Below are 14789 nucleotides of genomic sequence, written 5' to 3'. Positions count from 1 at the left end.
ATCAATTCTCCTTCTATCCTCCTTGGTCATTGTCCAACTCTCTGATGCATAACAAGTGATTGTGAAGACCATGGCCTGTATCAGATGCACCTTAGTCTCCAGAGAGACACCATTGCTCTTCAGTACTTTGGAGAGGTCCCTAACAGCAGACTGTGTGCTAGGTACTGTTAAAGGTTTTCTGCTCTAGTAACTTGAGAGTCCTTGCACCGCCTCTTAGAGCAGATGGGATACTGGTACCACCATTGTACAGACATGGAGACTGAGGTCAGACACACAGGGATGCATGGTTTCTTCTATTTTCTATCTTGGTGAGATGAACTCTCATTTAGGAAGCTAGCCGTTTGAAACCAGAGTTCCAGCTACAGGGAGGGCTTTTTTCTCTGCCAGTTCCAGAGGTGTTCCTTGTCATTCATTTTCCCAGGGCCTGCGGGTTTCTCAGCAGAGAGACCCCCGTCCCAAAGGACATGCTCTCCTCCTAGTTTTTTCTGGATAGAGAGATCCTTCTCATCTTTGATGGTTTGTTTAACATCCTTTTTATCTCAAAAGAGATTGACTCAAGATTTACCCTAGTCCGGTGGATTGCATCCTGTCTCATTTTAAAAATTGCTTTGCATCCAGCCTCATTAATGCCATAGTTGTCACTGGCTCTGAGATAGAAATTGACTCATAGCTGACCCTCCAGTGGGTTTTCTGAGGGAGTAAATCATACAAGAGGAGATCTCCCATCTTTTTTCCTGTGAGGTTTATATTTAATGAACACAGGATGATTGGTTAGATTACAGAGTGGAGGCACACAGTCCTGAGAATCAGGGCCCACAGTTCAATCCTCAGTGCCAAGGCGTGCCCAGCACCTGTGTGGACAGTGAGCGGTATCAGCCCTGGGGGGAGGGCAGAGTCATCTCTTTGGGGTTCCCGTTGTCCTTGCTGCCAGGAGGAGCTGCTGGGACTGCAGCAGGACTCCCTGACGGATGGTCCCTTCTCCAGGTCCCCTGAGCCCTGTCTCTGTGAGCGTGGAGCTGGATGGAGTGGTCTGTCCTGCGGGTATTGCTAGCACCATGTCCGAGGCCAAGGAGCAGGCGGCATTGTCTGCCCTCCGCTTTGTCCGGATGCACCTGGAAAGCCCAGGTAAGCCAGGCTGGGTCCCTGTACCCGGTGGGCAGGGACCCTAACAGGGTGTGAGGTGCATGTGTATGGATGAGTAGATGTGGCAAAGTCCACCTGATCAGCAGGTCCCCACCTGAAGAGAGCCAGGTGGACCAGGGTGCCAAGCCCCGCTGTCCTGTGACAGGCCTGCTGAGTGGGAGGAGGGGGTGAAAGTGGCCCTCCTTCTCTTCCCAGTGGTGAGTGCTCCCTTCCTGAAGGACGGAGAGCAGCGTCAGCCCCTTTCTCTCTTCCAGAGACCCCGAAGCTCCCTGAAAGGCCATCATTCACCCCCCTGAGCATCGGTAGGTTGGCCTGGCCGGCCCTGCCCCACAGCTCCCTGACCCTTGGGAGGGCTGAGCGGCCTCTGGCCCACCTCGGCTGTCCTCTCTTCCAGAGAGCATCGTGACCCATGAGCAGCGCTGTGCGGCCGTGGTCAGCGCCGGCTTTGACTGCCTCGTGGCCAGGAGTTCGCCGTACTGGGCCTGCAAGGGGACGGTGGCTGCCGTGATCCTGGAGAGGGGTACGGACTCTCACCCTGGCCCACCCTCCACGTCCCCGGCCCCAGCCCCTCACTGAAGCTTTCCATGTCCCCACCCCTTCCCTGCAGAGGTCCCAGGCTCCAGGGGCCACACCAAGGAGACCTATGAGCTGGTGGCGCTGGGCACGGGCAGCAACTGCTATCCTGGCTGGCAGGATTTCTCAGGCCAGAGGCTGCATGACTGCCATGGGCTGGTGGTCGCCCGCCGGGCCCTGGTGAGGTGAGGGGTGGTCCTCCAACCCTGCTTAGAAGAGAGGTGATCCCTGGGTCCTGGTGAGGTGAGGGCTGGTCCCCAAACCCTACTTAGAAGAGAGGTGATCCCTGGGCCCTGCTGAGGTGGGGGCTGGTCCCCAAAACCTGCTTAGAAGAGAGGTGATCCCTGGGCCCTGCTGAGGTGAGGGCTGGTCCCCCACACCCTGCCGAGGTGAGGGATAGTCCCCCATGCCCTGCTATGGTGAGAGGTGACAGGTGGTCCTTGCAGACCTGTCAGGGAGGGCAGGTGGGACACAGCAGCCCTGTGCTCTCATTTCCTGTCACTCCAGGTTCCTGTTCCGGCAGCTTCTGCTGGTGACACAGGGAGGCCCCAGGGGCAAGGAGCGCTCAGTGCTGACCCCTCAGTCCGGACCCGAGTCCCCCTTCACCCTCAAGCCTGGAATCTTCCTTCATCTCTACGTCAGCAACACCCCCAAGGGAGCGGCCCAGGACATCTAGTACAGGACATGGGGGCAGGGGCAGGGGTGAGGCTGTGCAGGGCGGAGAACGAGCCTGCTGACCCTGACCGACCCACCCCGTCCACAGCCTCCCCTCCTCCCCGGACAGCAGCCTCCTGCACACGCCCCCCTTCCGCCTACAGGCCCACGTCCGAGGGGAACTGAAGCCCGCCTGCTACGTGGCCTCGGCGCTCCGTGACACTCACGTGGGCTGTCTCTCTGCCAGCGACAAGCTGGCCCGCTGGGCAGTGCTGGGCCTGGGGGGTGCCCTGCTTGCCCACTTCCTGCCCCCTCTCTATGCCACCAGCCTTGTCCTGGGTGAGGGGCTGTGCCCCCTGGGTGGGGGGGCGTGGGGCTGGGTGGTGCGTGAGAGGGGAACCACTCACTTCTACCTCCACAGCGGACCCCTGCCATGACCCCCCAACTCTGGACAGGGTCATCCATGGCCGACCCAGCCTGGACAGGGCCGAGGGGTCCTACCTACCGCACCCCTATGTCCGTACCACCCTGCATCTGTTCACGGGGCCCTTGGTGGCCCCCTCTGAACCCACCCCCAGTGTCTGCCAGAGCGTGAGCCTCAACTGGAGCCAGGGCGACCCCGACATCGAGGTTGTGGACGTGGCCACCGGGCGGGTGAAGGCAGAGTGAGAAGGGCCGAGGTGGGGGGATAAGGGACCCCTGATGGGCACCTCCTGGCTGTCACCAAGTCCACTGTCCCACCAGATGGTGTGGTGGTCCTAGTGTAGAGGTGGCCAGCCGACTGATGACAGTAGCAGGTAACAGCTGTCTCTCCTCCCAGTGGGACCCTCGGACCTCCCTCCCGCCTCTGCAAGGCTGCCTTCCTGCATGCCTTCCGCCAGGCCGCCCGCGTGCTGGACAAGCCCCACCTCGTGGCTCTGGAGACCTACGAGGCGGCCAAGGTCAGCCCCTACTCCTGTGTCTCCGTGTCCTGCACACCCACGTGCTCAGCTAACACCCACGCTCACATTCATACCTGCACACCTCGACCGTGGAGACCTAGGAGGTAGCCCAGGGCAGCCCCTACCCCGTGTCTCTGTGTCCTGCATGCCCACATGTTCAATCCCACAATCACACTCCCCAACCTTGGGGACCTACCAGGCAGTCCAGGTCAGCCCCCTCCTGCTGTTTCTGTGCTGTCCCACCCTCACTACTCCCTCCCTCACTCCCAGCCTGGCCTTGAGGTGCACTCAGTCAGTGGTTGGGGTCAGCCCCAAGTCTCCACACTGTCCTGCACCCTGCAGCTGCCCCTCTGTCCTGCTCTAGGCTGGGCAGTACCAGGATGCGCGCCAGCAGCTCTCCGCCCTCCTGGACAAGCAGGGCCTTGGGGCGTGGCCCTCCAAGCCTCTGCTGGGCAAGTTCAGCAGGTGAATCCAGATCCAGGCCCAGCTGGACCCCAGCACCTTGAGGATCCTGCAGGGAATGGGGGTGGGGAGGGCATCACATTGTGTTCAATAAAGTGTGTTTATGGTGCTTTTTTGAGTTGTGTCCCTTTATGGACTGGTGCCCCAAATGCATCCAGACAGACTGCTGTGTAGTTCCTCTGTGCAGCCTCAGCTGGTGACAGCTTCACACCTGCTGGGGGAACAGTGTTGTGACACACACCCAGCCCCATGTTGTCCCCACCGTTGGTGACACACATCTGGTCCTGCCCCCACGATCAGTGACACATGTCCAGGCCCTGTATTGTCCCTGTGCTGGCTTGCAGATGACACCCTTTGGAGCCATGTGTTTTCACTGACTTGTTTTCAGACATCAGTCACCAGGCCTTCTGAGTCACACATCCCCCGAAGCACCACTGACAGATAGGTGGGGGCTGTGACAGGTGGTGGTTGTGTTGGGGTGATGGGTGGGGATTGTGATGGGGGAGTGGTTGTGTTGGGATGGAGGGTAGGGGTAGAAGGATTGGACCTGGTCTCCCACATGGGAGGCGGCTGTCCTGTCCCTGAGTTTCCAGTGGCCTTTTCTCCCACCCACAGTCTGACCGAGGAGCCCTGGTGGCACTGTGGGTGAGGTACTGGGCTGCTAACTGGAAGACGTCCTCCTATAGGCCTCACATCCTTGGACATTCTTTGGGACAGTTGTGTCCTGCAGGGTCGCTGTGCAGCAGAACCAGCGTGATGACTTTGGGGCTGTGATGGTCTTCGTGTGGCACCAGCCCGACTCCCATTCATAGAGGTGCAGTGGGGTTCGGGAGGGGGGAGTCCTCTCTGTGTGCTGCAGGTCCCTTGGTGTGAGGGGATTACCTCCTTGGGGATCTCTTGGGAGGCTTCCACACCCCGGAGTCAATGTGGGCTTGGGCAGGAGTGGAGGAAACTGTTTCCTCCAACTAGTGGGAGGTGTCAGTGGGGTGTGGGAAGGCTCTGATGACACCTCCCCCATCATGAGGAACTGTGAACCCCAGAGATGTTGGTCCCCTTCCAGCCTTGGGCAGAGGGAAGTCAGTGCTCCCAGGAGTGACATCACTAGGGGAGTGTGGGTGTGGGGGTGCAAACCATGCTAGGCAACACTGTCAGAAGGGAACACCCTTGGAGGGGTGGGGGTGGGGGCTTCAGCAGTTTAATAAAACTGTCCCTGCAGTTATAACAGAAGCCCTGCATCCTGCATCGAACACACTCCTGCCTCCCTACTTCTGTAAGTGATGACGTGCTGTCATTACTACTGATCACAGTGTCGCTTCCAGTCACATGGTCTCGGCTGCACGTGCTACAAACTCTTTCCTGCTGCCAGGTGTCCTGCTGTTTCAGCCACGCTGCTGTGAGCAGTGGCTTTTTGAGAATAAAGTTCTAAATAAGGAAAATGGGGAAAAAAATTCTACTTAGGAGCACATATGCCTGCATGCATAACTCTGCATGCACACACATGCACACTGCATGCACGTACATGCGTACACACCCACGCACACGTTCCAGTGCATTCTGCATCCAGCCAGCAGCGTGTGAGAGCTGAGACCTCTGTGCCCCCAACAGTTCCTAAACTCAGAGCTTCAGACTGTACCCGCCAGGCAGCCCTGGGGAGCACCAGGCAGTGAAGGTTCTGATGGAGTGCCCACCCCCTCTGTGGTGCTGACACTAGGTGAGAGTGTATGGCCGTGGCAGGCCACTTACTCTCAGGACACTCTGGCAACCTCATCCAGGGAATGATGAGAAGACCACCCCGTGCCACTCTGGCTGACTCAGCTGTGGACTGGGGCAGGCTGGTTTTGGGGTTGGGCAGGCAGTAGCTGGCACATCTGAGGGCTTAGGTGACCCTGAGTCCATGTAGAAGCCCCACCAACTCCCCTACCCCATTGCCCTGGTAGACCCCTGCAGGTGGGCTGGTCCAGGGCATTTGATTGCATTCTTGGTAAAACCATCCTCTCCCACCCTTTCCAAATCCTCCTGTCCCCGTTAACAGAACTCGCTGCTCTATGAACAAGCATTCCCCTCCCTCTGCTCTGGAACTCCCAGTAATCAGTGGTGTCTCTGTACTTGTTGATTTCATATGAGGTCCCAGAGCATTTGTCCTTTTCCAACTGTTTACTTCACTCAGCATGATGTTTTCAAGGTCCATTCACGTCTCTCTATGGCTGAGCCACAGTCCACTGTATGCACGACCACGTCTTTACGTCCACTCATCAGCTGATGGACAGGCCCACTGCCCTCACATCCTGGCTGTTGTAGCAAACACTGTTGCTCACAGCACAGGTGCTGGTAGGGCTGTGGAGTGCATGCTGGCTCAGAGTGACCCTATAAACATCAGGTCAAATCCCTGCCCAATTCAGACCCCCCCCCATGTCTGCTGGGCCCACTGTTGAAGTCACTGTGTCAGCCTGTTTCATTGAAGGCTTTCCTCTCTTTCCTCCTCCTCTCCAAATGTCTTTCCAGCCGTCCTCGTTGTAGGAAGCGTGGCCGCCCCAGCTTGGCCTGGGGGCGGGGCTCTAGGGAAAAGTACCACAGCCTTTGAGATGGCTCTGAGAGATTCCTCTGTGAATCTGTTTTCAGCTATCAAGTGGCATCCACACTTAAGCAGGTGAAACATGATCAGCAAGTTGCTCGGATGGAAAAACTAGCTGGTTTGGTAGAAGAGCTGGAGGTGGATGAATGGCGGTTTAAACCCATCGAGCAGCTGCTGGGGTTCACACCTTCCTAAGGTTGCTGTTGCCTCTAGAGCACAAGTGTAGAGCCGGCAAGGGCCTCTTCATAGTTCTTTGGCCTTCCAGAAGTTCCCAACTATATTGCTGAGTTGTTTATTGCATCCACATTTGGTTTATCTGTTATCTCTCTCTAAGCAGCAACAAATACTAAAATATGTGATCTTTCAGGGGAAAAAAAAAGTCTTTCCAAGGACTGATCCCTCCTGACAATATGCTCCTAGTACGTGAGGCGACGCTTCCCCGTCCTTGCCTCCAGGAAGCACTCTGGTTGTGATTCCTCCATTCTGGCAGTCTATGGGATCTTCAATCCTCTTTGCCAATGCCACAATTCAAAGGCATCAATTCTATTTTACCTATTTATTGTCTAACTTTCAGATACACAGGAAGCAACTGAAAAGTACCATGGTTTAAATGTTAATCTTTAAACTGACATCCTTGTTTTCTAGGACTTAAAAGAGGTTTTTGACAGCAGATTTTCCCAGTGCAACACGTCTTTTGATTTCTTGACTACTGCTACCATAAATGTTGATTGTGGATTTAAGTAAAAGGAAATTCTATCAACTCCTATCCTTCCTGCATCTACCTGCCATTGGTCCAGTGGTGAGGATGTTTGTTTTCTTGGAGTTGAGACGTAACCTGTATTGAAGGCCTCTGTTCTTCTGCAGCAAGGGTTTCAAGTCTTGTACACTTTCTGCAAGCAGGGCTGTTATCATCTGCGTAACGCTCATTGTTGATGAATCTTCCTCTGATCCTGATGCCACATTCTTCTTCAGAGTCCAGCTTCTCGGATGATCTGCTCAGCATACAGACTGAATAGATGGCAAGAACACAATCCTTACATACACCTTTCCTGATTTTAAACCATGCAGAATTCCCTTGTGCTTTCTGAACAACTGCTGACAGGTCTATGTACAGATTCTGCGTGAGCACAATTAAGTCTTCTGGGACTGCCGTTCCTCATAATGTGACCCGTAACTTATTATGAGCCACAGTCAATGACACACTACAAACTTTTTTTCTGGGATTCTCCACCCTCAGCTAAGACCTATCTGACATCAGCTCTTTTAGAAACAAGACTTTCCAGATCAATCCTGAGATCATTACTTTTCTTGGTTACTTAATAGTTTTCATCAGAGAGAGGAGGGATTTTTTTTAAGCATCCAGACCTATTAACTCCCCCATTCATAATACCTTGCTGTCCCTCGGAGATAATTGGAATTGATTTACTGCTGCCGCAGCGGCGACCAGAATCTGGAAACGCTGCAGACACGTCCAAGTGCGTCTGCAATGAGCCTCTTCCTTTTCATTAATCATATAATCACTGGGTAAACAAGTTATTAAAAATGGCATTAACGCGGCTGTGTTCTGCCAAATGAGTAATACTTGTCCTGTGCTGCATAAATCTGTCCAGCCAGTCTTCACTCCGCAGCCAGCCATTTCATTACAGGGTTTGCTCAGCTGCTTTGACGCGGCGTGTTGATGACTGCAGGCTGGTGATGAACACTGCTTTGGAAACACTCCGCGAACGTCTTCTCGGCCTGGTCCCTCTGCAGGAAGTTTTTGCCAACAGGAGCATATTTCAGTCGGGAGATGATGTCACCAGTTTGGCATGGCTCAAGTACTGCTTCCTCCAGGTCCCAGCCTCCGTCACCTCCATTCTCTCCCTGAGCTCTAGGGTCCTGAGCACCCTCTCAATCCCTGGGTGGTTCAAATTATTAATGCACTGGTAGGTCGGAAGTTCAAGTCCATCCAGAGATACTGGCGATCCACTTCTGAAAAATCACCCTCTGGAGCCAGGTTCTGCTGTGACCCACGTGGGGATGCTGTGAGTCACAAGTGACTTGATGGCAGCAGTCTGTTTTTCTCCTGGTTGTGGGTACCTCCTGTGCAGCTCCCGGCAGCCCCCAGCTCTTCCCTGGGTGGGCTGCTGCAAGCATCCCAGCTCCTGGCAGCCCCCAGCTGTCCCGTGGGCAGGCTGCTGCAAGCATCCCAGCTCCCGACAGCCCTCAGCTGTCCCCTGGGTGGGCTGCTGCAAGCATCCTGGACAGGAGGTTACTTCTCCACCTGTCACATGACCACACGCAGCACCAAGAGTGGAAGTGAACCTCTAGCTTTGAGTCAAGTGGGTCCTGTGACCAGTGGACTAAACAAGGCAGACAATTAGAATCCAACAGCAAGTCCTCGGGAGAAACATGGGTGGTCTCCGCCCATGAGATTTACGGCCTTGGTGAACATGCTGGAGGGTCCACAGCGCACTACACCACCACATGGAACGTGGAAGATTTGAACATCCCAAGTGTGTCTTACTGTCTTGGAAATGGGACAGGGAGGAACAGGACAGTGCAGTGTGAGGAGTTTTTAGAGTGTCCCTTTTGCTCTGGTCAGTGGCCATGTGCTGGGTGGATGGTCTGGTCTCAACCATATTCTGGAGACAGTTGGTACCATTTGCACGTTGTGGCTTCAGGGACGTAACTTCAATTACAGCAACAGAAGGGCAAGGGCATAAAAGGGCTTTAGAGTAATAGCTGCTGGACCAAGAGAAAGTACCCCTTAGCTGTACAAGAAACTCCTTCTGCCTGAGATTGTCAAGTGTCATTTTCTCTATTGTAGCTTTGCATACGGGGGTGTGACTAATGCTGGCACAGAAGTCTGACGTTAAGACAACTGAATTTAGGAACCACAAAGCCTCGGTTGCTTCTCTCGTATACCCTGTCTCCTGGCCCCTGGCTGCCATAGTGAGGGGATCTCCTAACACACCCCACCGTCTCCCCTCTCCCTATTTTCACTCCCAGCTCCCTCCGTGGGGCCATCCAGGAAATAAACCTGAACTCCAGGCCTTTCACCAGCATCTTTTACCACCATCCTCCTACCCAACTGCTGGCCCAGGTGGGTGACCCCTGACCCTGCCCCCCTCACAGAGGGCTTCTCCCACCTCACCCAACAGCCCCAGGCCAACCCCAGCCGATCTGTGGTGCCCAGAGCTCCCCAACACACACAGAATTTGAGGGAACTAGTATGTGGAGAAGTCTAAGGTATGAACCCCCTGCCCAAGGCCCTGGCCACTCAGTCAGTTCTGACCCCCGCCCCCACCCTGCAGGACAAGGCAGCACTGGGTCCGAGGCTGGCATCTTTACAGAAGCAGCAGGATGCCTCACCCTTGCCCACAGTGGCTGCTGAGCTTGAACTCCTGATGTTTGCGGTTAGCAGCCCAGGGCTTTAACAACCATGCCACAACGACTCCTGATCAAGATGCCTCCTCCAAACCCCAAAACCAAGCTGGCTGAGGCCAAGCCTGGATCCTGGCGGCCCCTTGTGTGTCAGTGGCCGTTCAGATGTAGATTGCTTGGCCCTTCTTTCAAGGCACCACTGAGTAGATTTAGACCATCAACCTTTTGGTTCATAGCTGGGTGCTTAACCATTTGCCCCATCTCTCTCTCTTTTTTTATTTTTGTGTGCGTGTACCATCAAATCAGATCTGACTGGTACAGAAGGAGATTGTCCCTCCTTCCCCGGTAGAGCATCTGGTGGATTTGAACCGTGCGCCTCTGGGATTATATAGTTGCAGTTCCTTGCCACTAGGGCACCAGAGCTCCACCCCCCCCCCCCCCATCTCTCTTTCATCACGCTGCATCCCTCTCCCTGGGCCTCAGGACCGTCGGGTTGTCATGTTTCTGTCTGTTCGGATTACTGTCCTTCTGCCTGCCCTCCCCCCACCCCAGGGTCCACAAGTGCATGTGCTTGCTTTACAACTGTGTCCAATGAGCTAGAACAAGCTGACATATGGTTGGTGCTTTAGACCATCATCCTCCCACCCAACTGCTGGCCCAGATGAGTGACCCGTGACCCTGCCCCCCACTCTGCACAGAAGGCTTCACCTCCTCCCACACCCCCAGGCCAACTCCCGCAGGTCTGTGCCCAGAGCTCCCCAACACACCACGGCAGCCACAGCATTGCTTCTGATTGTTGTTTAATGGTCTCAGGTTTCTGGGTGCTGGGGCCTGATGATGAAGGGAGAAGGTGCTGGGCTGCTTCTACAGGATCTGGTCACTGGGCAGGGCCAGCCGCAGCAGTGAAGTTGGCTATGTTTAGTGCAGGGCGCCCAAATTTGTCTGAGGGGCGGCAGCACACGGGGCCCAGCTTGTCCTCATTTTTCCCTCTCGGCAGAGGTGAGCGGCAAAGGTCACAGATGCCACTGAACAGCCAACCCCGTCGTCCTCCCGTGGCCTTGGAGGCCCGCTGACCAGGGCTTGCGAGGGCCAGCTCGAGATGGACAGCAGTGAGACACCGAAGCGACCGCGGGGACAGCCAGCTTCCCTTTTCTGCTTTACTTTTTAAGCCACATTGTGTTCCTGCTGAGGCCCTGGGTGAGTGCCCCTCCCACCTGGAAGGTGCCCAATGTCATGTCCATGTTGAGCAAAGGATGTGGAGCGGGGGGATTGAGCTGGACGCCCCAGAACCACAGACTGTGCAGGTGGGAAGTTTAACCACCATTTAGTCTGAAAGGAAAGGCGGGCCTAGCGAGACCCATGGCCCTGAATCCGAGGATTCAGACACTGGAAGGGGGCAGGCTGGAGCCTGGCATCCCAAGACAAGCCTTGTTACTGTGCTCAGGACAAGCGGCAGAGTGACCCTATCAGCTGGTTTGAGGTCTGTGGCTGGAGCCTGTCAGCAGCAGTGCTTAATGCTCTGTGCTTGGTGGTTTTTCAGACACTGCAGTTCCCTCCCCCGCAGACCGAAAGCTGATGGCGACCCTGCGTGGAGCATCTTCCTACTCCCTCCCCTCCCCACCCCGTCTGCGTCCAACGCTGCTCTTCCTTGCTGAGTGTCAAACTCTTTCTGTCATACTTCTGTATTCCTAACAGACCCGTCTCACGTCAGTGTAATTTTCCCACGCACTGAGAAAGCTAAACCTACACCTGACTAGACTCGGTGCAATCTTTGATTCAGTGCTGTGGTCTAAAGCTGAACTCCCCTTCTCTCCGAGGTCTGCCTGCACTGGGACAGAACTAAACAAACTGTGTAACTTTGGTCTCTCGCTCTTACAACGAGGGACGTGATTTATTTTATAGTGTTTAAACCCAAAGTCATGTGGTTCAAATCCACCGGCTGCTCCATGGAAGACAAACGGGCAGTCTCCTTCTATATGATGTACGGCTTCTGGAAACCCACTGGTGTGTCAGCTATGACTTGGTTCCAACTCCATGGCAATGACTTTTGACTTTTAAAAAATCCTTTTATTAAAACAACAATCCTTTTATGAGGAGGTGGTAAGTCGTAGGTTCCTTTGAGAATCTGATGAACCACCGGATGCTTTCCACTTTCAAATGCACGTAATTCCCAGTGCTCACAGAGCCCTCTTGGAAATGCTTACCAAAGAATCCTGGGCTGACTGATGGCCCTTCCAGTGCTCCCATCCTAAAGATGTGGAAGCGAAGTCATCCAAAGACAGTCACTGGACCACAGTGCCTCCAGGGTTAGGCTCCGCTAGGGTCCCTTCCAGTCTATGGACGAGTTCTACTCCTCCCTTCACCAGCTTACACCTACAGCTCTCAGCCGAGACGTAGACAAGCTGACCCTAAGCTCCGTCCGTGATTGCCATGAATTAAATTGCTTCTCTCTCCAAAACAGGTTTTGTAAATCCGGACCTCTTTGCCTGTGGCTATAACCCCATTTGGGAAATGGCTGTTTTGTGGTGTTAATCAAACAGGATTAGAGTGGGACATGTCTTAAAGGAATCTGTTTTGAGATATGAGATTAATGAAGCAGCTGAAAGAAGCAGAGACGAAGTGGGACAGACACTGAGCCACCAGGAGATCCAGGAGCGGCAATTCAGGACACAAGGACCTTCTCCCAGCGGGAACAAGCCCTCCCCAAGAGTCCACACCCACAAAGGGACTTCTAGCTTCCTAAACGTTGAGAAAATAAACGTCTGTGGGTTAAAGCTACCCTCTTGTGATATTTCTGTTGTAGCAACACTGCAGTTAGTTACCACTGGGTTTGGAACTGGCCCACAGCTGACCCTCCAGAGGGTTTTCAGATGCAGTAAATCGCCTGGGAGGAGACGGCCCATCGTTCTCCCCAAAGTAGCTGGTAGATTCGAACCGCATACCATTGGGTTGGCAGTGCAGCTCCTTACCACCGGGCCACCAGAGTTCCTAGATAGTCACTACAATGATATAAGATGGTAATGGCTCGAGGCCAAGGGACACTCTTTGTCGTTAGCTGGAACTATCCTACCTTTGGCCAGAGCCCTGGGAATTAGCTTTAGAGAAAAGGAGCCCTTTGAGGGATTACAGCATCTCCTTCAGCCAATGGGAATGAAGAAACTACCTACCAACTAGCTGGCCACCCTTCTCCGCCCCGCCAGCATGATGGAAGGTTGCTTGGTCAGAGCAGACGCAAATAATTTGGGCCAATCTCCTGGGATGTGACCAGGGAGAAAAAATAGAGCGCTTAATTAAGCCCCCCATGCAAGCAGTCAATTCTAATTTTCCACTCCTAATTTAGCAGAGAACTTCAACTAAGCATGTATTAAGATGCTATAGAATCTCGTGATGGGCTCCCCTAATTTTGATTGGGAGTGTTCCTTCTAGCCCTGGCCCATTCCCTCCCAGATGCCTGGTCTGTGAAATGTGAGGGCAAAGGACACCGAGTGTTTCACCGCCTGGCAGAAGAAGAAACACATCTGCCCTTAAGAAGTGCAGCCAGGCTGCTCCTTAGAAGCAAAGATGACGGGGCTTTGTCTCTCACAGTTTGGGCCAGTTACCAGGAAGAACCTAGAGAAATTCCTAGAGAGGGACATCAAGCTTGGTAGAGGGTCCGTGAAAAGAGAGAGGCCCTCTGTGAGATGCAGCAACACTGTGGCTGTCATGGTGGGCTCAAGCCTCGGGCGGTCCTCAGGGCGGGCCTCAAATACTCAGCCAATCTCCATCCAAGCCAGCCTCCCCCATCACCTGAACTCCAGCACCGTCATCCATAGGTCTGTGCACATCATTCCTTTAAAAAGCTCTCACAGCTCCTTTCCGTCCACCAAAAGGGCCACATTCTCTAGCCGAGTCCTCAAGACCCATCATGTTCTTACTGCAAACCACTTGACTTCGTCTCCCCAAGTATTCCTCCATTCCCTCTCCAAAACCTTTCACTCCTTTCTTTTAGTCTCAGGATGCACTGCTTTTAGCTCTGATGATGAGATTCTACATCTGCCTCCTTTCCTGGATACAAAGGAAGAATCTGTTAGTCAAAGAACTCATGTTAAAAAAGAAATTGGGAGCATGATCTGGGAGCATCATGGAGCCTGGTCCAGGGAGGAGGCAAGGCGCTAATACTGATGCTCCTTGGTTTCAGCACCAAAGCTGTGCTATATGCTGCATCAAGAAGGGGTTAGCTAAGGGCGTAAAGCCAAGGTCCCAGCAGTGCTGGAGAATCCACAGCAGAGAAGCTCTCCACGGGGAGAAAGCGGAGGCCTGTCGAGGCCAGGCACTGGATATCCCGAGCGTGCCCACCGGAAGTCCAGTCGGGGAAGGACCTCTGCTCTGGAAACAGGCACTCCTGTGTGGTCTCCCAGTGTCAGGGGGCGAGCAGGCTTGCAGCGCCTGTGATCTATGCAGGACTTACTGCCTCTTCTTGGCCAAAAGCTTCTGGAGCCAGGGAAGGCAGCTGCAGGAGGGAACTGCCTTTGGTGGTGGTAAGCAAAAAGAGAACAGTAGACCCCTATTGGGATTCTGAAAAAGGCTGAGATTTTTGTGAATTTTGGGTAGAGAGCTGGAATCAGAGGGGTTGCTGTGACAGGATCTTCTGATTTGGGGTGATGACGTACCCAGGAAGGAGAGCTGAAGAAGGAGAATGAATTCTGTAGGCTTGACAGACGGTCAAATGTCAGTGATGGCCAGTTCTCGGTCAAATGTCAGTGATGGCCAGTTCTAGGAGTACCCAGGGCTCAATCAGGGATGTTAAAGACTCCGCTGGGAAGGAAATGAGAAGGAAAGGCAGTCATCACACCTGGAGCGATGTGCCAATGGCCAGGGAGGAAGAGCAAAGGCAAGCGGCTTGGGTGAACCACTGGGCGACTGAGAGCCACACAGCCTGCAAATCCTTGGCTTCCGGCCTCTCTGGCTTTGGAAGCACTCCCCATGCTTGAATAACAACCAAAGCATCTATGGCTTGATATTGCGGAGCTGGTTTCAGCCAAGAGCAATGGGGTGGAGCTACAGGGCCAAGCTCCCCTGTGCCGGTGAAGGGGGGTGAG

General features: G+C 54.1%; 1 protein-coding gene across 1 annotated transcript in view; it reads left to right on the top strand.

Moving 5' to 3' along the window:
* Nucleotides 1-4585, top strand: part of ADAD2 (adenosine deaminase domain containing 2) — an 8364-nt gene extending 3779 nt beyond the window's left edge. The window contains exons 3-12 of the mRNA XM_006888875.1: nucleotides 985-1125; nucleotides 1398-1445; nucleotides 1538-1663; nucleotides 1751-1901; nucleotides 2224-2391; nucleotides 2480-2709; nucleotides 2792-3035; nucleotides 3191-3311; nucleotides 3676-3776; nucleotides 4504-4585. Coding sequence (XP_006888937.1) covers nucleotides 985-1125; nucleotides 1398-1445; nucleotides 1538-1663; nucleotides 1751-1901; nucleotides 2224-2391; nucleotides 2480-2709; nucleotides 2792-3035; nucleotides 3191-3311; nucleotides 3676-3776; nucleotides 4504-4585 — 1412 coding nt within the window. The remainder of the gene's footprint in view (nucleotides 1-984; nucleotides 1126-1397; nucleotides 1446-1537; nucleotides 1664-1750; nucleotides 1902-2223; nucleotides 2392-2479; nucleotides 2710-2791; nucleotides 3036-3190; nucleotides 3312-3675; nucleotides 3777-4503) is intronic.
* Nucleotides 4586-14789: the final 10204 nt, after the last annotated feature.

This window comes from Elephantulus edwardii, unplaced genomic scaffold (genome assembly GCF_000299155.1).
Source record: "Elephantulus edwardii isolate Elephantulus edwardi_28Jun2011 unplaced genomic scaffold, EleEdw1.0 scaffold00072, whole genome shotgun sequence".
NCBI classification, from domain to species: domain Eukaryota; kingdom Metazoa; phylum Chordata; class Mammalia; order Macroscelidea; family Macroscelididae; genus Elephantulus; species Elephantulus edwardii.
This window is presented reverse-complemented; position numbering and strand designations above follow the sequence as displayed.